This window comes from Triturus cristatus, chromosome 8 (genome assembly GCF_964204655.1).
Source record: "Triturus cristatus chromosome 8, aTriCri1.1, whole genome shotgun sequence".
Lineage (NCBI taxonomy): Eukaryota > Metazoa > Chordata > Amphibia > Caudata > Salamandridae > Triturus > Triturus cristatus.
This window is the reverse complement of record NC_140591.1, coordinates 583,878,126-583,904,571: the sequence shown is the minus strand read 5'-3', so window position 1 is coordinate 583,904,571 and position 26,446 is coordinate 583,878,126. Positions and strand designations below refer to the sequence as shown.

General features: G+C 44.3%; 1 protein-coding gene across 1 annotated transcript in view; it reads left to right on the top strand.

Moving 5' to 3' along the window:
• The window catches only part of DIS3 (DIS3 exosome endoribonuclease and 3'-5' exoribonuclease), a 356,327-nt gene that overhangs the window by 159,345 nt on the left and 170,536 nt on the right, over positions 1-26,446 (top strand). The window contains exons 12-13 of the mRNA XM_085622000.1: positions 22,207-22,271; positions 22,393-22,477. Coding sequence (XP_085478126.1) covers positions 22,207-22,271; positions 22,393-22,477 — 150 coding nt within the window. The remainder of the gene's footprint in view (positions 1-22,206; positions 22,272-22,392; positions 22,478-26,446) is intronic.

Genomic DNA, 26,446 nt, shown 5'->3' with positions numbered 1-26,446 from the left:
ATAATAGACACAGCTAAACTGTAAGGTACAGTGGGTGATACTTTACACACTGACAACCAGAGCTACTAGTATTTAGGTACGAGTCGTAGAAAGTAGAGGGCGCATGGAGTGGTAAATGTAGTCTCCCCTATGGTAATTAACTCGGTTTGCACAAAGGATAGAAAAAAAAAAAACCAACCTCACGTCAAGCGCTAGTCCGAAAAACGTATAAACTGTTGGAGACCCCAATTTTACCAAAAAGAAAGTACGAGGATAAAACATAGTGGATTACTAATGGCGGCAAAAAGCGCTGAACATCTAATCAAAACCACTTTAATGAACCGTAAGTCCCACAGGCAAGGATGTTATGAAAACCTTATATCAAAGTCCAAACCTCCACTTACCAATCTTAAGTAGCATAGTAGTACGACCAGTATCTTTGCTGGGAGGTTAGGGCAGAGAGTGCTCCTATATAAAAATAGTAGAGCCAGTAGGATTATATCGTAATATGGTTATAACTTGTTGCCAGAGCTGCCTGAAAGAGCAAAGTTAGAAATTATTATGCTGGGTATAGTGTAATCTAGGTTGAAAAATGGACCAGTAACGCCGTGTTCACTTACAAATTGCCCGATATAGAGGTAGCGTCCATGAAGTTCCGAATAATAAGTCCTTGCATATGGATACTCCGCAAGCCTCAATGGGGTAGACGGCACTGTAATTTCTAGAAAAACAGAGTGACAACTATTGAATAGAGAAACTAACTGAAGTGGTTATAACTAAAATAAAATAAAAATAAACTAAGATAAATGCTGGGGACAAAGTTCCACTTACCGCCAAGTAGCAGTATTCAAAAGAAATCGGCGGCATCCGCATCCCGACGGTGAACGAGAATACACTGGGCGTCTTCCTTATAAGGAATACCCTGTAGGCAGTGCGTGTGTAACACGGAAATAGAGGAGGGACAAAGAATATCGTCTAGAGAGTGCATATAGAGTAAGGAAATGAAAAGAGGACAACCGCGGCCTGAATGCGCTTCCCAAAATAAACCCAAAGGGGGAACGCCATGTTGAAGATGGTTTATCGGCTAAAAGAAAATATATACATATATCACATGTGGTGGTAATAGGATATAGAATAAAATATAACATCATAAAGATATACAGCATATAAGAATGATGTCAATGTTGACCAATACTGAACTAGATCCTAAAATACAAGGAGGGCTACAACGTCTCTTCCCTCTAATGTACTAAGCCGTGTTTATAGGACCTTAAAGAATTGCATTTTCCCAAGGGAGGTGCTCATTCAGGCCCCTTTCCTGAGTCTGAAGAACATATATCCAAAACACTTCCCTTTTTCGTCTTAGGGCATCAACATTACCATCCCTAGGTGGGTAGACATGTTCCAAAATAATCCAACGAAGATCAGAAATGGTATGTTTCTTTTCAATCCAATGTGAAACCAAGGGGGCCCCAGGACGTTGATTGGAAATGGCCGACTTATGTTCACTGAATCGGTCTCGGAATTCCCTACCTGTTTCGCCTACATAGCCTTTGCCACAAGGGTAAAGAATGAGGTAGACCACATGTTTAGTACGACAATTGGTCATATCTTTGAAGATAAAAATCCTTTTATCTCACGTAAGCTTGTTTGTTACAATGGCGAACTGGCAAGCATGACAACAACCACATTTGTGCGTACCCATGATGGGTTTGGTACCGGTAATAGATTTCTGGACAAAAGAGTTGTTGACAAATCCTTTTGATTTGACCAACGAGTTTCTCAAATTCTTATTGCGTCGAAACGCAAAGATGGGCTTGGGGAGAGTCTTTTTACAGTGATCAGAGTTAAGGATGTGCCATTCACTGTTGATGATTTGTCTGATCTTATGGTCAATGTTCGAATGGGTGGTAACACAGACCAGTTTGTCTTCAGTTTTGATTTCTTTATCCTGCAACAGTACTGTTCTATCGTAGTATTTAGCTCTTTTGTAGGCTAATCAATTTGAACGGATAACCTCTATTACAGAATTTTTGTTTAAGTTGTTCAGCATGCAGATCATAATTCTGTATAGTGGTACAATTCCTGCGCAATCGCAAAAATTGGCTGAACGGGATGTTATCCTTTTGACTACGAGGGTGGTAACTAGAGTATTGGAGGAGAGTATTTTTGGCTGTGGGTTTCGTATACAGACTGACCTCAATCTTCTCATCAACAATTTGAATCCAGATGTCAAGGAATTCAAATTTAGTTTTACTAATATTGGGACTGAATTTGAGGTAAACATCACAGAGATTGGTCCAAAGAATAAATTCATCTAGCTGTTCCTCTGGGCCTCTCCAGATAAAGAAGATATCATCGATAAATCGATGCCAACTTAGAATGTTCTCACTGAATGGAGCTATCTCGTTGAATATAAACTTGGCTTCAAATTCTCCCATATAGATGTTGGCTACATTGGGCGCACAGGCCGTGCCCATGCTTACTCCTTGTATCTGTTTAAAGACTTCACCATCAAATTCGAAATAATTTTCTTTTAAGACAATGGCCAGACATACCAGCAGAAATAACCGGTCACCTGGGCTATTGCTTTTGATAAGGGTTTGTTTAACCGCTTCTAAAGCTCCTATTTGCGGAATATTAGTGTAAAGAGCTTCAATGTCCATAGAGACTAAAAAATCGGTATAGTTGTTGAAGTGGGTACCCTCAATTTCACTAATGAGGTGTCCAGTATCCTTGATATATCCCTGTAGATTGGATACCAGGGGTTGGAGAAATATATCTAGATATTTGGATAGAGGCTCAGTGAGCGACCCAATGGTAGATACTATAGGTCTAAAAGGAGGTAGGGTCGAGTTTTTATGTATTTTATGGACCCCATATAAAATGGGTATTCAATGGAATTCTGTATTTAGATAGTTGAACTCTTGTTCACATAGAGAACCTCTATCTAGAGCTCTCTGGGTGATGTCTAAGATATCAGCTTTAATTCTTCGTTCCGGGTATGACCTATGTTTGATGTAATGCTCTGGGATGTTGAGCATCGCCTGAATTTGTTGTTTATATGTGGAACTGTCAAGTACCACAATGCCCCCTCCCTTATCGGCAGGCTTAATGGTCAACTCAGAGTTGTTAGCCAGTTGTTTAAAAGCTTTATATTCCGAATAGTCCAAATTATACTCAGGTTTAGGTACGAAGGTAAGAAGTTTCTGTATTTTGGAACTAACCCCTTTCTCAAAAATATCAACTTCGGCCCCAACCTGGTCTAGGGTGGGCACGAAGATAGATCTGGGCCGAAGTCCAGTATAGTTGTCATCAGTTTGAGTTGGTCTATCCTCAAAAAATCTTTTAAGTCTAATCTTACGGAAAAAAGACTGGATGTCAATAGTCATTTTAAAACGGTCAAGATAGGTGGTGGGGATAAACGTAAGTCCTCGTGATAACAATTTGAGGGCAGGTATATCCAGTTCAGTTCTAGAGAGATTGAAGACTGGGATGGTTTGTAAGCCTTTAGTTATATCCTTATCAGAGGATCCTTCTGATCCCTTCAGTGTGGTTTCCTTAGAGGTAGTGGGGACTGAAGCAAATGCTCTATTGGTAGATACATCCGGGGGGGTATTCATATCATATGTTGCTACTATTCTCTCCAATATTGATTCCTTCGGGTCTGTAGGAATTGAGGAGAGTTCTCTGATTGTTGATAGGAGCCCCTCTCTGCGTTTCTGTATCGTGCTCTCATTTGGCCTAGTCTGGTACCTAAAAAATGGTCATTTCTTCTAGAGCCCTGAAAATTGGTCCTTCTTTGTCCATAGTTACCAAAGGAGCTAGGGCCGCTGTCAGTATCTGATCCAGAGGTATCTGAAAAAGTGATAACTCTTTTGTTAGACCAATATTGCCGCTCATTTTGGTGGGGATGGTCTTGTTCATTTTTGTAATACCCAGAGGCCAAATAAGGATAAACTCTCTCCTCACTAAAGTATCTAATATCTTTTTTAAGTTTTTCGGTTTTTTTTCTTTATAAGATATTCACAGAAAGAACTCATCTCCCCATTGATTTCTTCAAGTTTCTTTTTGGCCTCTTCTACTGGGTTATTTTTCTTTAAGGTCTCCTCCATTTCGGCAATCTCTTTAAGTAAGGTTTCTACCACCTCTCTGGCCGTTTCAATGATAAGCATCATCAGATCTCTAGAACATCTATTGGCTATGAGGGACCACCTTTCCAAGAATTTCCTCACCTCAACAAATAGCCCTGGTATGTTCCTTACTCGGAGTCCATTGGGGTTAACCCCCGCTCTCAGGTACTCCAACATAAATTCCGCATGGGACTCAGTTCTTCTAGTCTTTTTTTTTTTTTTAGATTAAGCAATTTAAACCAATCATCATTTGAATTGTTCCCGATAGTGAATTATTTATCGGTAGTGGAACTACCACCAAGTAGTTTGGAAAAGTCTTCGTCCGTAAACCCGAAGGTTTTAATTTTATCCATATTAGAAAATAAGAGAATGACAATTAAACAGGGTGGAACAGATGGAACAGATGCCTGTAAATAATTAAGGTAGGAAAGAAATACCTACTCAACGTTTAAAGGTCTACAGGTTAGAATAAGACTTACCAGGAATGGCTGGAAAGATACCCCAACAACCAAAAAAGATTTGTTTAGAAATAGAGCAACAATAATTGTATATAAGAGAAAAGGTTAAAAGTGTGATAGGCTCCAGCCTCAAAGAAAAGTGAGCAACCCTCACGGCAACGTGCCGGGGAGAATCAAAGAACTACAAAAGAGGGACTCTGAGTATTTAAATGTGTGAGGAAGGAATCGGGGAGTAAAACTATAAAACACAACAGGGCTTCCTACACCTATATAATTCAGGATTAGGCAATATGTCCATATAATAAGGCAAAGCCCACAACAGACGGTATACAAAAATAGATTACTTCATTTATTAGATAATTTTTTCATTTTTTGAAAGACATGTAAATGTCTATTTTAAGTTGTGTGATAGATTAAATGTGATACATATTAAATCATAATAATGAGGAAAAAAAATGTGGAACATATCATCAACAGCACACACCATAATGACATTAATAAATAACATCAAGACATAATACAAATGCAGAACACTAAAACAGTGAAGACAAAAATCACCCCAAAAAAAAAGTCATAAAATAAAATAAAACACAAGACAAGCGCCAACGCGCGTTTCGGAGATCCTATTTAACCTATATAGGCTCCTTCCTCAGAGCGTATAAGATAGGTCTTTCAGAAGGCGGCATGTACTAGACACAACTTCATTTTCAACGTCATGTAGTGAGGGTGCTGGCATAAATTCAATATTCGCAACCGTTGGTCTGTGGGCGGAAAAACCAGGGTAAGTACTTTTACTATATATTTGGTACTGTGTGGCTGGAGCTTGGTAGAATAGAGAAAATATAAAGCTAGTAAAAAATTGACCCAAGAGTGAAAAGATTGGATGAATCACCGAATCGTGAAAGAAAGAAATACAAAAAAGAAGATAAAAAAAAATAATAAAAGAAAGTAAAAGAGATAAGAGATAAAGGGTTACCAATCACATCTGTTGAAAAGTATATTAAACAAGCACCTACTTGGAAAATTAATCTTTCAATGAAGGCACCAAGACTGAGATGACTTCTAAAGGTATATATATAGAGCTATAAAGAAAATCAAGAATTAATGATTAACGATTAAAAAGCGGATAATAGACACAGCTAAACTGTAAGGTACAGTGGGTGATACTTTACACACTGACAACCAGAGCTACTAGTATTTAGGTACGAGTCGTAGAAAGAAGAGGGCGCATGGAGTGGTAAATGTAGTCTCCCCTATGGTAATTTACTCGGTTTGCACAAAGGATAGAGAAAAAAAACAACCTCACGTCAAGCGCTAGTCCGAAAACTTGTAAACTGTTGGAGACCGCAATTTTACCAAAAAGAAAGTACGGGGATAAAACATAGTGGATTACTAATGGCGGCATAAAAATAAATAAATATAAATAAAAATAGAATAAAAATAGTAGAACGAGAATACACTGGGGTATTCCTTATAAGGAAGACGCCCAGTGTATTCTCGTTCACCGTCGGGATGCGGATGCCGCCGATTTCTTTTGAATACTGCTACTTATCGGTAAGTGGAACTTTGGCCCCAGCATTTATCTTAGTTATTTTTATTTTATTTTAGTTATAACCACTTTAGTTAGTTTCTCTATTCAATAGTTGTCACTCTGTTTTTCTAGAAATTACAGTGCCGTCTACCCCATTGAGGCTTGTGGAGTATCCATATGTAAGGACTTATTATTCGGAACTTCATGGACGCTACCTCTGATAGATCTATATCGGGCAATTTGTAAGTGAACACGGGGTTACTGGTCCATTTTTCGACCTAGATTACACTATACCCAGCATAATAATTTCTAACTTTGCACTTTCAGGCAGCTCTGGCAACGTGTTATTTTATAACCATATTCCGATAGAATCCTACTGGCTCTACTATTTTTATATAGGCGCACTCTCTGCCCTAACCTCCTGGCAAAGATACTGGTCCTACTACTATGCTACTTAAGATTGGTAAGTGGAAGTTTGGACTTTGATATAATGTTTTCATAACATCCTTGCCTGTGGGACTTACGGTTCATTAAAGTGGTTTTGATTAGATGTTCAGCGCTTTTTGCCGCCATTAGTAATCTACTATGTTTTATCCCTGTACTTTCTTTTTGGTGAAATTGGGGTCTCCAACAGTTTACAAGTTTTCGGACTAGCGCTTGACGTGAGATTGTTTTTTTTTTCTCTATCCTTTGTGCAAACCGAGTTAATTACCATAGGGGAGACTACATTTACCACTCCATGCGCCCCCTACTTTCTACGACTCGTACCTAAATACTAGTAGCTCTGGTTGTCAGTGTGTAAAGTATCACCCACTGTACCTTACAGTTTAGCTGTGTCTATTATCCGCTTTTTAATCGTTAATCATTAATTCTTGATTTTCTTTATAGTTCTATATATATACCTTTAGAAGTCATCTCAGTCTTGGTGCCTTGATTGAAAGATTAATTTTCCAAGTAGGTGCTTGTTCAATATACTTTTCAACAGAGGTGATTGGTACCCCCTTATCTCTTTTACTTTCTTTTATTATTTTCTTTTATCTTCTTTTTCGTATTTCTTTCTTTCACGATTCGGTGATTCATCCAATCTTTTAACTCTTGGGTCAGTTTTTTACTAGCTTTATATTTTCTCTATTCTACCAAGCTCCAGCCACACAGTACCAAATATATAGTAAAAGTACTTACCCTGGTTTTTCTGCCCACAGACCAACGGTTGCGAATATTGAATTTATGCCAGCACCCTCACTACATGACGTTGAAAATGAAGTTGTCTAGTACTTGCCGCCTTCTGAAAGACCTATCTTATACGCCCTGAGGAAGGAGCCTATATAGGTTATATAGGATCTCCGAAACGCGCGTTGGCGCTTGTCTTGTGTTTTATTTTATGCCTCATTGTTCTGTATATTTTTCTGTCTAAAAAAATTTTTTGGGGTGATTTTTGTCTTCACTGTTTTAGTTTTCTGCATTTGTATTATGTCTTGATGTTATTTATTAATGTCATTATGGTGTGTGCTGTTGATGATATGTTCCACATTTTTTTTCCTTCTCATTATTGTGATTTAATATGTATCACATTTAATCTATCACACAACTTAAAATGGACATTTACATGTCTTTCAAAAAATGAAAAAATTATCTAATAAATGAAGTAATCTATTTTTGTATACCGTCTGTTGTGGGCTTTGCCTTATTATATGGACATATTGCCTAATACTGAATTATATAGGTGTAGGAAGCCCTGTTGTGTTTTACAGTACTGAGATCACACTTATTAAAGCCACAGAGGAGCTTTGGTTTTCTCTTGATCAGGGTGGCAGAGCTGCACTTATCTTTCTCGAACTATCAGCTGTCTTTAATATAGTGAATCATGGGCTGCTCATAGTTTTGCTAGATAAGATTGGAGTAACAAGCACTGCATGGATGCTGCTAAATTAATTTCTCAGCGGCTGGAAACAATTGTCCAATTGGGTGAGTTGTTATCTAATGTGTTCAGTTTGCCCTGCGGGATCCCCCAGGGATCCTCGCTTAATCCAGCCTTATTTAACATCTATATTACTCCTTTGGCAGAACTGATAAGGTCTTTTGGCTTTTCTTGAACATCTTATGCGAACTACACTCAAATTACAGTTATTGTTGATTTGGAGGAGAGTGGGTCTGGGACAAATTTTAACTGAAGGCAGTCTGTTCCTGGATGTCCAGGAATTGCCTGAAATTAAATTCAGGAAAGACAGAAGTTTTAATTTTCGGTCCTCCGACATCTTTTTGGTCCACTGCATGGTGGCCATCTGAGCTAGGTCCTCTTCCTACACCGGTGAGAGCTGCCAAGAACCTTGGAGTTCTAATTAACGATAAATAGTCCTATTAAGACTAGGTTAATGCAGTCACTTCTGCCACACACTAAACTCTGAGACTGATTAAGAGGATCCTACCGTTTATTCCTGACAATCTTCAGAAAACTGTAGTTACCTCTCTGGTGTTAACTAAGATTGATTACAGCAATGCAGCATGTTCTCAATAAACTCCAGACTTTGCAGAATGTGACAGTTAGGTTACTTTTGAAAATTCCTCGGTACCATTCTGTGTGAAGTTCTATTAGGAAACGTCATTGTTTGTCTCTAAGGCAAAGGATACTCTTTAAATCTCCTTGTATTGCTTATAAAGCGCTGCATGATCAAGTCCTGATTTCTTTACAAAAAAACTTTACCTGGTATGTTCCAGCTAGTTCTCTACTATCGCCTTCTGCCAAAATTCTCCTAGTCCCTAGCTTTAAGCACGCTACTTGGGATAGCACAGGTTTTGCACTGAATTCTACGAAAGCTTGGATTACACACTTTTCATCAAAACGATGCCTAGTCTTTTGCTCTTCAGGTAGTCTCTGAAAACGTGGTTGTTTTCCACTTAATAGTGTCCTTTGCCGAGTCTCTGTCTGGTTTGTCAGCAACTGCCAAGACGCCTTTAGGCATTCAAGCGCCCAAAGGAATATATAACCTAGCATAACGTTCAAAAAGAACTTTGCGATGTCGTCACATTGCAGTTGACTGCTAATGACCTGATTCTTACCGTGGGACGTTGTCAGTTTAGATCTTGTCCTAAGCAGTTCTTTAGAAGAATATTTTGCAGCTTCTATCTGGTTGGTGTAATATACCGATTTTTCTCTAATAAGTAAGGTTTCATAATTAGCTAGGCACTGTTTATATTTGACCTTTTCTAGGCCTCTATATTCCTCTCTCCATAAACGTTTGTGACGTTTGCAGAGTTGTTTTTGTTTCCTAAGCTCTTCCGAGTACCAATGATCAATGGGGTAAAGGCCTTGAGAGTGTGCTCATTTTTCTGATGCCAGAGCAGAGGATGCATAATGAGGCCATCTGGTATACATGGAGGTAGCAATTTATAAGTCTTCTGGAAAGATTGGCTGCGAAGCAGAAATCGGATGCATGAGCTGGTCAAAATTTATTCAGTTTCAGGCTCGAGCTTTAACTGGCCTGGGAGCAATATTGGGGGCCTGTATTATTGGCGGAAGGGTTAATTCCAATATAACAACATGATGGTCAGACCAAGTCAGAGAGCCTTGATGTTTAAGTAGGGTGTGATTGGAAAGAATACCGCCCAGCGTATGACCAGCATCGTGTATGTGCCCCTGAACCAGTTATCCAAAGCCAGCAATAGCCATAATATCTATAAGACATTAAGTGTCAGGGTCTTTAGTAGATTCGAGGTGAAAGTTAAAATCACCTAGCACGGTGAAATTGTTAGCGCAGAGCTCTTCTTCCAGTAGGGAGCCCACATTAGCTATAATAATGTTTCCCGGGCCAGGAGGGCAATATAGTAGGATCCCATTAAAAGATTGATGCTTAGCTGTGTACAAAAGGAAAGTGCTTTGCAGACAAATGAGGGTGCAATGCTAAAGGAGGCTGAAGTGCATTATAGCTAAGCAACCTCCCCCTCTTTAGGGGTCTGTCTAATGTGTGGTAGGCAAATCCAGAAGGGAATGCCTCTGTCAAATCTGGTCCTAAAGCAGAATAGGTCCAGGTTTCCGTGACAAACGCTATAACAAGCTGCTTGCTTTCTAGAAACCCAGCGCACTCAACGCTATGCTTTACCAGTGACCTGGCATTTAAGAGAGCACAGCGCATTGGCTTGCTAGCCCTTTTTATGGGGTTAGCCAGGCAGTATGGCACCTGCGTTGCAGGAGCCAGGCACCTCCTAGGTTTGCACACAGCATGCTTCAAGGAAATTGGAAGCGGTTGTGACATCAGATCATACCTTGACCAATAGATCTGCGCGGACTCGCTCTAGATGTGTTTAACCCTCCATGCGAGGGGGTCTTGGCCAGTTAGTGCTTCGTAGCTCGTCGCAAGAACAGGTGGGAGGAAACAAATGGTGCAATAAAGCGGGGTCCAACAACTCCCAACTCCGCTACTGGTAAATCAAATATAACTAAAGAAAAGAGGAGAAACTTAAAACCATAAAATGAGTAAAAACTGGAAACTCCCTTTCCAGTATGGCGCCCGCGCTGTAAGAGCCGTTGTACAAAGCGTGCTACAAGGAAATTAAAAGCAGTTGTGACTTCAGATCCTACCTTGCCTTAAGACTGCTCTTTGAGAACAGCAATAAAGCTATTGGAAATTATCGTCTCATACATTTTGTTTTATTATTATTTATTGATAGTTTTGTTACATTCAAAAATGTTACAATCATCCAGGATTTGTATAGAGAGAAATAATCAAGAATTAATATTTAACGTTTTAGAACAATCTGGTGCAACCTCATATTATACCATGTTATCGAAATGCAGAAAAGCCTCATTCACGCGCAGCAGATCCGTCAAACTACAGAGCATCCATATGTAAAGCAGCATACATCAAGTTACAGTCGTGGACTACAAGGTATTCGCAGTAGCTATAGATTCCTGTTAAATATAATGTTTCCAATATAAGTGTGAGGAGAGTTGTGTTGTCATGAGAACCGGGTGGCGAATTGCATAGGGCTTCAGTACTGGAGGTGCATAGGGCGTGTCGTTTGAACTACTGTGTCTGAGTGTGATCCTCAACAGTGGCTTGTTCTCTGGCCAGAAGGAAGGCTTCCAATAGTCCCCATTTATCTATGGGTCTAGAGCTAGGTGGCAGTAATTCAGCATATGGGAGTAGCTGATCCATACAGTATATTAAGTCCTGCAGCCAATCTTTAAATTTTGGAGCCTGTCCCCTTTCCCATCTACATGCTTGGCTAGTAGGAGACATTGATACATATTTTCTATAGGCCGCGTTTACGTCTCTTGTGTCCCAACACCTATCAATGGAGTGAGTATGATATTTTGTTCAGTCATTAGCGTTAATGCCTCTTCAACCTCTCTCCAATAGACCTGAATCAGAAGACATGACCATGTGAGATGTAGATAATCAGCGCCCTCCTTGGCACATCTGTCTCTAGTCAGAGACTATAGCTGTTAATTTGGCGGGTGTGTAATAAAGCCTGTGGAAGAACTTGTAATGGATGATGCACAGCCTGCTGCTTGATGCTTGGCCCTGTTTGCTGGCAGCAATAGAGCTACTGTGTATCAGTGGGAGGCTTGGGGGGAAACTCAAGATCCCAGCTCCTACGAGCTCCCCCGCTCATGTTCGGTCTCTCTGTTTTGGCTGTGTGATAGAGTAGAGATACTAAGTGTCTACGTCCCTCTCAGTTTAACAGTGTGTGTAATGTGTCAAGGGTGGGGGGTTGCTATGGAAAGTCAGGGGCTGCGACCCTTATTCGTGCCTTAGTCTAATATATAGAAAAATATCCAAAGGTGATGGCTGCCCATTAACTGACAGGGTGTCGCGATCTATGAATAGGCTATCTCTATATAGGTCTCCCCAGTTAGTGATGCTCGTCCTGAGTAGCATGTTTCGGCACACACGTTTCTGAGTGACTGGAGATGATGCATAATAGAATAATGGGAGTAATACAGAATATAATAGAGGTTTGCTTGCCTTTTTGGCAAGTTTGTCCCATGCTACATGAGTGCATGCAACAGTAGAGTTGGTGGGGGCCACAGCACACACTCCGGGTCCTAAATAGGCTGTGGCAGGGATCTGGGTCATGTATCCTTGTTCTCTGGCTATGTGTGGCATATATAGGTTTGGCCTATGCCAGTATGTTGCATAATGTGCCTCTCCACATAGAAATTAAAGCTCCATATCAGGGACTTAAAAACCTCCCCTTTCAAAGGGCAGTGTAACGGTCTCCCATTTTATTCAAGCTTGTTTGCCCACCCAGGTCAGTTGTATCAACTGTGTTCTGAGTATAGTGAAAAAGTGTTGCCCGGTGAGTAGGGAATATTAAGAAACCAGCATAAAAACTTTGGTAGGATTATCATTTTAATAAGGGACTCGCCCCGTGAGGGATAAGAGCAGGGAAAACCAGCGGGTAATACTGTCCGTTACACTTGTCAGGATTTTGCAATAGTTTGCTCGCACGAGCTCATGTTTATCTCTCAACACCTCTATACCCAGATATCTCAATGTTGAGTCACACCATTTTAGCAAGTAGTCTGTTTGAAACTCTTGAGTAGAGTTTGTTAGTGGAAAAATATTTGATTGCTCCCAATTTATGTGTACTCCCAATAGGCCTCCAAAGTGGACAAACTCATAGAGTACTGCTTTCATGGTGATGTCATCAGCATATAATGATAACAGCAAATATCTGGTGGGATACCTGAGTGCATGTTGGCGATGGTGCTGCTGGAGCTTGGAAGCTAAGGGCTCCACTGCTAGTGCGAACAGCAAGGACGATAATGGGCACTCGTGTCGCTAGTGCTGGGGAAAGACAGTGAGCATGACCCATTTATCTACACTTTGGCTACTTTCACAGAAAACAGAAAAGAGGATGATCCATGTTAAAAACTCCATAGGGAATCCCATGCACCGAAGCACTGTCCTAAAGTAATTCCATTCTAAGGAATCAAAAGCCATGGTGGCTTCGAGGAAGATTTCAGATAGATCTGGGTCAATATCTTGCAGCACTGTGAACAGAGTGTGCAAATTATACAAGGATGAATCCCGACTAATCTGGTAGTGATGTCATGAGGGGGCTAAGGCAGTTCGCCAACACTTTGGCCAGAATTTTTGCGTTGCAATTACCAAGAGACATGGGTCAGTAGGAATCGCAAACATCTGCTCTTTTATCAGGTTTGAGTAGGGCAATAATCATGGCCTCTCTCGTAGATGGTGGTAGTTCTTGTGAGAAAGTGCCATCTTTCTTGCTTGGTATTACCCCACCTTTTGCTGAATTGCTGAATGTACTTTGACTGAGTGTGCCCTGGACTCCTGCCAATCAGGTGCCAAGGGCCTATGTTCCTTCCCTAAAACCTAAAACTCCAAATTTGCAAACCCTGGCCACATGTCAGTCCCTGGTAAATGGTACCCTAGGTACCCATGGCTTTGTGACAAGGGAAGGCCTCTAAGGGCTGCAGCACTTATTGTGCCACCCTTAGAGGCCCTGTACCCTTACACAACCACACTGCCCTTGCAGGCTGAGTGTCTGGGTACAAGACAAAACAAAGAGTCGACATGGCACACATCCCTGTGTGCCATGCCCACAAACTACACTGCCCTGGCATACCTCAGCCACCCCTCTAGCAGGGTGCCCTATGCCAGTGGTGTGGGCACAGGAGCATGAGCCCTGTGCCCCTACAGTACCCAGGTCCATTCCTGGGCACTGTAAGTGCAGTGCTGTCATTTAAGAGTATATGGTGCTGAGAGCTCATCAAACACGAACTCCACAGCACCATGATGGCAACACTGAACACTGAAGTTTGGTATCAAACTTCTCAGCACATTAAACCCGCACTGATGCCAGTGAGGGATTTAATGTACAAAGCACTACAGAGGGCATCTTAGAGATGCCCCCTGAAACATAACCTACAATCCACGTCTTCTCTGGGAGGCTGCCTAGGCTGCCACACAGCAGACATGTTGCTGGACCCCTGGGTAGAGAGCCATCCCCTCTCCTGGGCCTGCAACAATGCACATCCTGGGCGAGGTGCTAGGTCTCCTCCCCCAGGATGGGCAGGGGGAAGCTTCAAAGGCATGCCGCCTTTGTGAGCTTCTCCAGGCCACTTGCTGTACCCAGCAACTGGCCCCCACCGGTTCTGACCCCCACTCTGGTGGGAAGACTGGCTGGAAACCCCAAGTAAGGACAGGGCATGTGCCAGCCTGCCAACCCCACCCCTCAGGTGAGGGAGGCGAGGTGAAGCACATCTCCGGGCGCTCGCCATCTTGAAGATGGGAAGCCTTGCCCAATCAGGACTAGGCTACTGCCCCCCTCCCACAGAAGAGTGGCTGGAAAGTGGGTGTACCCACCCCAGTGCAGGGACCCATTGGTCCCTGCCCTTTACCTACCTGTAACGCCCCTAAATCTAGTATTTAGGGTCACCCTGAACCTTCCTTCTTTAGATTCCAGATTCCGAAAAAGCAAAGAATAGCAAGAAGAAAGAAGACCTGCCGTGCAGCTGCTAAGAAGAGGAAGACACCAACTACTTTGACCCCAGCCCTACCGGCCTGTCGACCCTCGAACCTGCTCCTGCTAAATCCCGGCCCCTCTTGTGGCCAGCAACCTCACAAACCCAGGAGGACCTGGCTACCTTGTGACTCTGAGCATCTGGTACTCCCATGAGCAGTGGCTCTGCTTAAAGCAAGTTTCTAACCCCTGGCATCAGCCCGGAACCACGAACCCTGCACACTATGCACCCGCCAAGCCTGGCCTGTGCTGGAGTGGACAAGGACCCCGAGGACGTCGTCGCCCCCCCCGGCGACTGTGACCCCAAATCCGTTACCCAAGGACTCATCGACGCTCCTGACACCTGCAGCCTCAGAACCAGGGACCCCCCAACCGCAATCAACAGAGGGTACGATTTTCCGACCTCAAAAGGCACCCCGGCGCCCTGCGGCCCCCTGTGCCCCCCTGTGCCCGACTCCTGGGTACCTACCAATCCTCCAACTACCCAACTTACCTCTCGAAGTTGTTGTGACACCTGAAAAATCTTCGTCCCCAAGCTTGCAGCCTTTGTTCGTCCTGGACCTTTCCCATTGAAATCCATTGCGCGCCCGAAGGCTCAAAAGCCCCCTGCACCCAGCCGCCCGAGTGGCCTTGGCAGTGTAACTTCTACTTCCCCATTTCCCTGAGCAAGTGACCAGGAGCCCAGCTCCCACAGCCGCGTGACCTGCTAGTCAGCAGCCACCAACCAAGGCCCCCCTGCCTCCCGTAGGATAACATTGGGCCTAACTCACTCTGCACCCGGCCGCCCCAGTGCGGCTGAGGGTGTAACAACTGTACCAACCTGACCCTGGGAGACCCCTGAGTCTGTGCCCAGAACCTTAACTCTGCCAGTCGAGTATTTACCCAAAAGCAGATAACCCAATTTTCTTCCATAGAGTAACATTGACTGGTTTCTTCAGAAATTTCTTGTAAGTGTGGAGTTTCTAAAACTTAAATAATTCACCTAAAATCAACCGAGTAACGAAAACGGAAATACTCACCTGCTATTAGGAGAGATCCCAGTGCTGGATCTTGGTGCCCAGCACTGACCCTGAAAAGTACTCACAACCGTACTTGCCACTAACCCAATTTTCTTCCATAGGAAATCATTGACTGTTTTTCTATGAAATTTCAACTTTTAAAATAGCAAAATATTGCCTAAAAATCACAACAGTAACTAAGACAAATTTACTCACTTGTTTCCAAGAACTGTCCCAGGAATGAATCTAGTATCCAGTCCTGGAGTTAGAAAAGTAATCCTGAAAGTAATCTTTTGCAAATAACTTAAAACTCACATTGAGCTCAATGTATTATTGTGTTTGAAATGGTGTTGCCTATTGCAACAACCTGTAACTATTGCCTACAAAAATCAATTGCATATTACAAAAGTATTTAATTAAAGCCTCTCATTCTGAGAAAGTATATTTTGATTCCTATTGTTGGTTCTAAAATAAAACAACCATGTATTTGTTATATAATCCATTGGCCTAGAGTTCAGTTATTGAGTGTGTGAAACCATTTGCTGACTGAGTGTGTACAACAAATGCTTTACACTGTCCTCTGATACTGCCTTACTGCTCGACCAAGCTACCTCTTCAGAGAGTAAGGTTATATCTAACTTTAACCTCTGCCAAACCTCTGGGGACTGTGGACTCTGTACACACTGTACCTATTTGGGAACAGTATATACAGAGCCACTTTCTCACAGTTCTCCATCTTGCTTAGCTTCAGAATAAACTTCTTTCAGTATCGTGGGGAGGATGCCGATAAAGGTTTTTATAAAAGTCTGCAGGCAGCCCGTCAGGACCCAGGGCTTTTCCCAACTGTAGCTGTGTGATCTTTTCTCTGATCTCATCTTCTGCTATTTCTGCTGTTAGGAATTCTTCCACCCATCCCAATGCTACATCTTCTACATAGCTATCTGCATCTACTTCCCCCACTCTTGACAAGGTGGATAGTGTATTATAAAATGAGGCAAATCTGTTCAAGATTTCCGGGTGTCTCGTACCATGGTCCACCCCATCGTTCCTGATTTCAAGAACAGTGTTGGTGAAGAGTGGCTTGTGCATCAGGGACGCTAGTGCACGTCCCGGGTGTTCTCCTTCCCCGTACGTCCTTGCCTGGTTGTACTTACTTCGGTATAAACATCTGCGCTCTGCTTTTTCTTGGAATTCAGACTGGGCAATTTTAATCTTTCTAGCCACCTCAGGGTCTTCGGGCATGACCAATTGCTTAATGTCCCCTTCTGTGTTTCATAACGTAGTTTAAGGGCTCATGCTAATCCACCACTTGTAGGTAGGCATATCCCTCACACTGTAACCTTAAAGGCCTCCCAAACTCAGTGTAGGAACTGTATCTGTTTCTAGTAAAACAAAATCACAAATTTCTTGTCCTAAGCTCTCTTTGAAAGGAGTATCCAGTAGTAATAATGGAGAGAGGCACCAGTTTATTAATCGTGCGTAATGCAGTGGGGAATTTAGTTCTAGAAGAACAGGGGAGTGATCAGAATAGGTACATGCTAAGTGGTTGATTCCTTTAATCCTGGATCCCATCCCTTGTGATGGAAGCCAATCATCCAATCTAGACCAGCTGGCATGTACCCCGGAGTAGAAGGTACCCTCCCTCGTCAGCAGATGTAGTGTGCGCCCCGCATCTAGCAGCTCACCTAATGCGATTATGTCACAAACATGCCGGGAGGCGCTTAGGAGCCATGCGTTCTGTTCAATTCAGTACTCGCTAAATTGAAGTCTGCTTCCCATAGAACATAAGTAGAACCAATGTCATTTATCTGGCCCCATAATTTTTCAAAGGAGAAAGGATAGTCAACATTCGTGCCATAGCAGTTTACAATAGTGAGCAAGTAAGATGCTAATCTGCCCCACACTAGTGTACAATTCCCCTGGGGGTCATTATTAGCTCCTTGCAGGACATACAGTGTACCATTGCGAACTAATGTTGCTGTCCTTCGTGAGTATGAGGAACATGTAGCAAATTGTCAGTAGGATGCCCACCACGCGGCAAATGTGACATGTGCGGCAACCACAAGGTTTGTTTTCTATAATAATGCGATGTGGATGTTATCCCTCTCAAGATATGCTAGTATGTGCCTATGCGGGTTTCCCAGTCCCCTGATGTTCCAGGTGATGCAGTTCTTATTGGTACAAATATCCTCGCATCGTCTCAGACTGATGTCTGCCGTCATCAAAAGAGAAGTAGAATATTAGTGAAGCATGCCAGTGCCGGCAAAATTGTGTCACTATGGCTGTTAAGCTTATCAGCAACAGTTTGGACAGATGTGCACACATTCGCAGCTGGCACAGGTAAGAGCGGTGGGGGGGGACAATCGACTGATAGGACGGAATAGTTAAAATTAAATTATTAAATAAAACCAATTGTATTGCACTCACTGCATCGCCAATACGGGAAGCGCAAGGTAAGTGGTTTTAATTTTTTTTAAAATTTCATTTGACCTGCTGTCTGTCGACTTCCCCGTCCCACCTCTATTACCTGTGCTGGCTGCACCTGTATGCACAAGAGAACAAATCAATCATTCCCCTTCCCAGCCTCCTCCCACACTGGAGGCCCAATCCCACCAGGAATATCCATCCCACCCAAATCTCCAGAATCACAGAGAAAGCATTTGCAAAGTTATGTACGTTAGATGATAGTATGTAATCAACCATCATGATAGTGCACTAGCACTAATTTCCAGTAGCAAAGATAGAAAGAAGAGTGAGAAATTTGGAAAAAGATGGTAGAACAGTAGAGAATAGTCAGGAAAGAAAAAGTGGGTTATCCACCAGTGAGTAGTGAATATCGAGCCATATATTCAGCAAGAACAGATGAGTGGCAGCCCAAGAGAGTGAAAGGTGGATAGAAAGAGAAAAAGCTATAGATAACCAAAAGTCAAAATCCGGGCTAACCTTCGGGGAAAATCACCCAGAGAGCCTTGCGGAATCCCCCTCACCCACATGAGGGTGTCCAGGATTCATCATCATGCGTTCCAGATACCCTAAATTACATTAGTGCTATAACAGCTATGTTACTGGTTTGAATCAGATAGTTTGGGATCATTCGGTCTCTTGGTGTTAGTTTCACATAAAGAGAGTGTTACACTTAGTGATTGTTAGTTTTTTCATCATTCAGAGTCAGCGGGCATGGATCACGTGTCATAACACCTGCAGGGATGTCGGAGCACACCACAGCGCAACGTGCTTGTCTTGTTCCGATACTGGAGAGGAGGATGTGGAACCATGTCGTCTCACAAAGTCTCCCACCTGCTGCGGGGTAGTGAAAATTTGGCCCTTTCCCATATGTGAGATGCAAAGTCTTGCCAGGTACCACATGGCATACGGGATGTTAGTTTCTCGCAGTGGCTGTTTAATACAGATTAAATTGCGATTGGCCTCTTCAACGGCGATGGTGAAATCACAATATATTGACACTGTGTTGCCTTCAAATTGCAAGTTGCATTTGTCTTGTGCAAGACTAAGGGCTGTGTCCCTGTCTCGGTCAATCTGGCTATGATTGGACAAGGAGCGGTGCCCGGGGAGGCCTGGTCTTCAGCACTCGATGGGCCATTATCAGCCATTTAGAAAATTCGAGTGTCGGGGCGCGTGGCCGAGGCCGACCTTCACTGCCGCGGCCAACCTTCACCGCCGCAGGCTTTGATCCTCACATGCGGCCCGCAACACTCCCTCCTCCCACACAGCAAGGGAGTCGAGTGGCACAGACATGGTTTCCTCAGCGGGAGGTGCGATGGCTCAGCTCGTCCCCTCAATGGGCTGACAACAGCACCCTCCAGCCGTGACACTGCAGCACCGGAGGCCGCCCTCCCGGCCGAGAATCAGGGGCGCACGGCCGACTCAACTCCTCTCCTACCGTGGCCACAGGCGTCCACCTTCAGCTGTGGTTCACCTCGTCCACTCCCCACACAGTCAACAAAGGCAAGGGATTCCAGCAGCAGCTTCCTCAGCGGGGCAGAGGGCTCCGTGGCACTCTAGCACCCTCTCCGCAGCTAGTCTTCCACCAGGCCTGGGCGCTGCTCAAACCACTGAGGGACTGCTGACCGGGCTCATGCACCATAAACTCCCGCCGGGTAACCCCACAGGTAAAGGGCAATGCACAATGTCTCCATGATGGAGTTACGCTGGTTTCAGGAGGGATGTGACGGGATGATACAGGATTTCCCGGGTAGGCCAGCGGGAACTCAGAGGCTCACGTCTTGTCGGCCATGTTGCTTGGCCACGCCCCTGTGCCATCAGTCTTGAGTGAATACAATAAATGCTTAACACACCCTCTAGATAAGCCTACCTGCTCACCCACTCTACAACAAAGAGAGCGGTTAGTACTTACCTAACTTAGCCTCTGATATACCCCTGGGACTCCCTGGACTCTGTGCACACTATACCTTACTTTGGTATAGTATGTACAGAGCCAGCTTTCTACAGACTGCACTTACTGAACCTGGTGGCTAGCGAAGTAGAGTGACTGTGTCTGCTGCTCGAAGAGAGCCCAGTCAATGTCAAGAGACTCCAAGGATCATGGAGCTGGCCTCCTGCTCACAACAGAGGGGCACAACAGCTGAGAAGTCTGCTGGGACGAGTTGGTTGTTCATGTTTTCAAACCGCCCCCATGCAGCATCAGGGACCAGGACCCAATTCCAAAAGTTGCACCCAAGTTTGCTGAGCCCGGACGTGTTGTCGAAGTGCAGCTGGAACCCCCGGAGGAAGAGTTATCGACCCAGGAATGATTGGCATGTGACCGCGATACTGAGCAACCAGTAGTCCAGTGGCAACTGAACTTCTGCCAACACCAAAAGGACTTCGAGGGATGTTGACCGTGTGACCAGGACCACATTCCCTCCTTCGTGGACCTGGGCGTAATTTCAGCAGGACCCCTGTCGACTGCATCGCATCCACAGAATCCTTTGAGCATCTTCAGCATCCTTCATCCCTTGCATCAGGACCACTTCCGTAGGGAGCCCTGAAAAGGAAAAGGTGCCTGGAACTGACTGAGGACTGCTTCACCTACTGCGGTAACTGTCTCTGAGGACCTTGCTGGTCCCGACTGGCTTCCTACTATAGTTGGACTCACCTAAAGTGACTCTAAATGATTGCATTCCAACCAGCTAAACATTTTGGTAAAAAAGTTTCTAAGTGTTATATTTGTTGAATTTGCCAGTGCTTGCTCACGGTTGATTGAAATAACCTGATATACTATACCTTGTAGATTATATATCTTCAGAACCCTCCAGTGTAACTTTTTCGTTGTGGTGTCTAAAAATGCATAAAAATACAGTCTACTTTTGTAAATTGGTGTCGAATTTCTTTGGTGTCTTGTCGATTTCTTCAGTTCTTTTGGTGCTGTTTAAATGATTTACACTTGTTCCTCTGTGTAAGCCTTGTTGCTCAAGATCCACAACCACCCAGGTTTGAGTTCAAGGTTTGACAAATTAAACCTAAGCGTCCTAAAGGGGTTTGTAAGTATATATCACGGTCAGGGTGCACAACGACACCATATAATACACCCCATCTTCTCACAATAGCCATGAGAGCACATTCCCTAGTCCCCATGGATGGTGAAAGCCTCCTATATGGTTTGCACGTTTGAACTGTCAGAATTACAGCCAGTAGTTCTTCTACGTCTTTGTAGGTACATAAGGTCTTCGGTGGGGGGGGTGGCGGTGGGGCGAAAGGGATAAGGGCTTGACCAGGCAGTCGTATCCCACCTCCAGACTAAGACAGACCTCCTGCATTCACTGGGGTTCATTATCAACCCACACCTGATTTTGCTTTCATTGAAGCTGTTCTGGACACGTTGCAGCTTCAGGCCTATCCTCTTGAACAAAAGTCCAAGATATTCAGGCTATGATACCGATGTTTCAGCCTCTATCTTGGATTTCGGTAAGAATGACTCTGAGGGTGTTGGGCCTCTTTGTTAGCTTTGTAACCAAGGCCTGAACCCTGCAATTCCCTCTACTTTAGGTAATTGCCCATGATTACACGGGGAACCTAGCTGTGGCATTACATTTGTGGGGTAGCGAGTGATGTCACTTTAGGGCTATCAGGTGAACTGGGATTCCCAGGAACTACCTCTTCTCACACTCCCTTATACTACCATTTTGCCTGGCATGGTGGCTTGAATATTCAGGGATTTCCAGAGTCCAAAAATTGGAATGTGTTATTGGTAGCTAACCGTTCCCACTGACATCCTTCTATCCTGCCAAGCTATGTACAAAATAAATTGATAATGCTGTTAGTCCTTAATTAACAGGGGTGCAAGGGCTGGTGACCGAGACAAGGATACCAAGCAAGACACATGGAGCCAGTTTTCTCTTATAAGCAGTCTGTGATTCCTCCATGAGTGTAAATGTCATTTAGTCAATGTAGCAAAAATCCTTGCACAACTCTGTGTGAAAATGGGGTAGAAGTATATGCAGATATCTGTGAATATTATTACTAATGTACACTAACCTACATTGTGAAAAGTCTACTGGTTGTAATTTACATGTTATATTAAATGGTAGGCCCTGTGCATGCTTCTGTTCAAAAGATTCTAGTTCTATTGAATTGATGGTGTTTTTTTCTTCTAGAGGATTGACATGGTTCCGGACCTGTTAAGTTCCAATTTATGCTCTTTGAGGTCTGATGTTGACAGGTTAGCAGTTCCTTTTTTTCCAGATAGTTTCTCAATATTTGAACCAGTGTAACTGGATTGATTATCTTTTCAATACTGTTGTATTTACAATAATGAATGATCTTCTAATACTTCCCTGCAGGCTGGCCTTTTCATGTATTTGGGAGATGAACCACAATGCTGAAATTTTAAAAACTACTTTCACCAAAAGTGTCATCAATTCCAAGGTCAGTGGTCATCTTTTGTAATTTCTAAACATCCTCTCGAGAAAGATAAAATGTTTGTGAACCTGGGTGTCCCAACTAAGATAGTTGGCTAAGGATGTTCAACAACTGAGCAGCCCGAAAAAGGCTGAGAATCTTGCACATTACAAAGCAGTGTTCTGAAGATGATGGTTGTACAGAGCTCAGAAAAGGACTGGATGGGAAGCAGTCCTAGCGAGAGAGAGACCATGTTTTGACTGAGGACAGCCGAGGAGAGGTACAGTAGGGCAAAGTAAGAGGTGAGGGAGCCTGAGTAGGAGGGGGTTTGATAGTTTCTTTGTCGTTAATTTTTGTTTTGTGATCTAATTGTAGAGGTGTCTATATAACTTAATAACGTTGGGAATCTTTAAAATCAAAAATATTTAGTGACATCTTTATTCCAAGTATCTAACTGAGGCCCTCTTACTTACTTCCATTTCATCGCTATTCTACGTTTAGCGAGACTCAGAGCAAGGTCTATCAGTCGGTTCCCAACCTTACGTTTACGTGGCATAGGGAAGAGGCACATCAAGCACACCTGTACAATGAATGGCAACACCCTACCCAGCACACTTTCGTCCTTTGTCCAAAACAGCCCCCCCGAATAGCCGTATAGTGTGACAACCCCATACCATGTGTCCGAAGTCCGCATCAGGGTGATTACATCTGGGACAATGCAGAACCTCCCCTCCATATGTCACATTGAGAGGGTGTGACGTTAAGTAAGACGTGTATGTAGTTAAACCGGATATATTTTAAGTGTGTGTTCCAAGAGATCTTTTTGGGGGACAGCAAAGTCTTACGGCACTCTACATCCGTGAGTTCTTTTCCGATAAGTCGTTCCCATTTCTCCCGAAGCCCACTCAGGGGGTCCAGGGACGCTGCTATTAGCTTAGCATAAAACCACTTTACTAGATGCCTTGCTGTGCCTAGGGTAAATAGGGAATGTAACACCGGGTGCATCTCTGGTTCCTCCTGTTGTCCCAAAGCTGCGTTAAAGTACTAGACAAGGCCTCATATTGCAGGAACTGACCTGGGGGAAGCCCACAATAGTCCACCAGATCCTGAAACGGGACCAATGCCTTATCCGAGTAACAGTCCCCCACATTTTTCAGCCCAGCGGCCAACCAATGTTCCAATTGTTAGCTTGTGAATACAGATTGGGGATCACCATGCGGCAGTCCCACTAATGGTAGCACAGGCTTGTATTTGGCAGAGCAAGGAATCTTATTCTGACACCTTTTCCAAGCCTGTAAGGCGGCGCGTTGTTATAATGAGCAGTATAGCGTATTCGTTGTCGGCATGAGCATCGTCAATAAATTGGGGCGGGAGTCTGTGTCAGATAACCATGTGCCCTCCTCATTTACTCCCTCCACCCACTGTGAGAACCACAGTAGTTGGGCCGCAAGCATATAGTACTCAAAGTTCGGGATTCCCAGTCCCCTGTCCGCCATAGGACGCTGTAGTGTCTTCAGGGACGCTCTCGGGTGTCCGTCACTCCACACCAGACCCCGCAGAAGAGTATTCAGAGGGCGAAACTCTGCATCAGGGCCAGGAGGTTAAAAAAGAAATACAATATGCGGGGATACATGACCATCTTGGACCGGGAACTCCTGGCCATTATGGGTAACTGCAAGGTACGCCAAAAATATACACAGGAGCCGAGTGAGCGCAACGCTCTATTCAAGTTCCATTCCTGCAGGTCCTCTAGGAAGTGGAAAATGTGTATGCCCAAGCATTTGAACGCATCTTGAGCCCAAAGTATATCCATAGTCAAGGCCTCGGGTCTACGCAGAGGGCGGCCCTACACAGGAATACAGCGCAAATCTATCTAACATTTGCAGAGCAGTGGAGGTGCCAATAACCGCCTCCTCAAATAAATTAACAAGTCATCGGCTGACAAAGAGATGTCATGCTGACGTCCTCCGATTATTAGTCCTATCCCATCCCAGCCCTGTCAGACCCTCTCCGCAAAAAGTTCTATAGCCAGGGCAAACAACAAAGGAGAAAGAGGACACCCTTGGCGTGTCCCTCGTGAATTCCGATATTGCCTAGAAATTGATCGGCCTGTTTTAACCCGGGCTGTGGGGAAGGCATACAAGAGCTGCACCCAACGCACCCGGTCCCATACGTAGCATCACCTCGAACAGGTACTCCCAGCTAACCGTATCAAAAGCCTTTTCCAAGTCGACTGATAAAACTGCAGCCTGTTGCTTGGTAGAAGCTTCAGAATGATAAAGGATAGAGTACAGTCTGCGGAGGCTGTAGGAAGTACTGCGCGATGTGATAAATACATTTTGGCCAGGATGTGTGGTAGGAGCCTACCTGCCAGTACCTTGCTTAAAAAGTTAAAATCCAAATCAAGCATGGACAGAGGTCTATAGCCCGTCACCTCAGCTATTGGCGTCTTGGTCTTTGGGAGTGGTATCACCACGCTGTCTGAGTAGAACTGGGCAGTTCCACGCACTCATATGCCTCTGTGTACAACTTAACAAGGTGTGGCGCAAAGGTGTCTGCATATCTTTGGTAGAATTCTGCCGGTAGGCCATCAGGCCATGGCGTTTTACCAGGTGCCAGCGCCATTATGGCCGCCTTAATTTCTTGCGGGTTTATCGGATCCCCCAGCTCCTCCCGCACCGAGTCCACAGCGCAGAGCGGCAACGGGCCCTAGAAGCCCCTGATGTCGGGCAGGTGTACCACTGCCGGAGCAGCATACAGGCGTTCATAATAAGAGCAAAAAGAGTTGTTAATTACAACCAGGTCGTGTTTGACATCTCCTGTACTAGCCCTAAGCTGCGTAATTGGTGCTCCTCCCATTTCTGGTTTAATTAATCTGGCTAACAGGCGGACAGCTTTGCCTTCATCCTTTTGCACCCTATCCAAATACTCTTTGTAGCTATAACACCTTAGACGGCTAAGCACTTCATCGTATCTACCACGCGTTTCCACTAGGGCTAAGCGGGCAGCTTCCGCTATCCCCTGAACATTGTCCAACTAATGTATTTTCTCTTCTAAGTCTAAAATTTCCCCACACAAATCTGTGTGCCCCGATCATTTGCCCCATGCAGTGGCCCCGGACAACCACTTTAAACGCCTATGATCGGACAATGTACGACCCATGTATTTGGTGTCCCCAGAAATTCTGCCAACCTTAGTGTGGTCTCTGACTGGCTTTAGGCAGCCTGCCACACACAGGCATGGTACTGGACCCCAGGGCAGTGATCTCCTGCTCTCTGGGACTAGAAACAATGCACATCCTAGACAGAGGTGTCATACCTCTTCCCCAGGATGGGCCAGTGCTCGAAGAGGGAACCGTCTAAGGCCTGCTGCCTTTGTAATGTGACCCTCTACCTCTGCTGCTAGCAGCAGATCGCAGCTCCCTGTTTACACCCCCACTTTGGGTGGGAACACCGGCAGCTAAGCTCAGGAAGAATAGGAGGTGTGCACCTCTGCCAACACCACCCCTAAGGTGGAGGAGGCAAGGTGAAGCACATCTTTCAGTCCCTGGCATCCTGAAGATGGGGGGGGGGGTCTCCTCCAATCAGGATTAGGCCTATGCCTCCCTTCCACAGGATGGTGTCACAATAGAGGGTGTACTCACCCCAGGTAAGGTGCCCATTGGCCCTACCTGCTACTCTCCTAAATCTAATATTTAGGTGGCTTCCTCAGACCTGGGAAATAGATCTGCAATGACCTAAGAGGAAAGAAGACGACTCTGCAGAGAAGACTAAAGACGATGACTGCCTTGGCCCTGTCCCTACCGGCCTGTCTCCAGTTAATACGAACCTGCAACCTATCTTGCAGCCAGCAACCTCTGAAACCCTGGGAGAACTGCTGCCTTTGAAAAAAAAACTCCAATCTTTCGTGGACAGCGGACCTGTCCAGAAGAAATCTACTCCATGGACTCCGGATCCAGGCGGATCTGCGTCTCCTGCCCACTCTAACCCTGACACC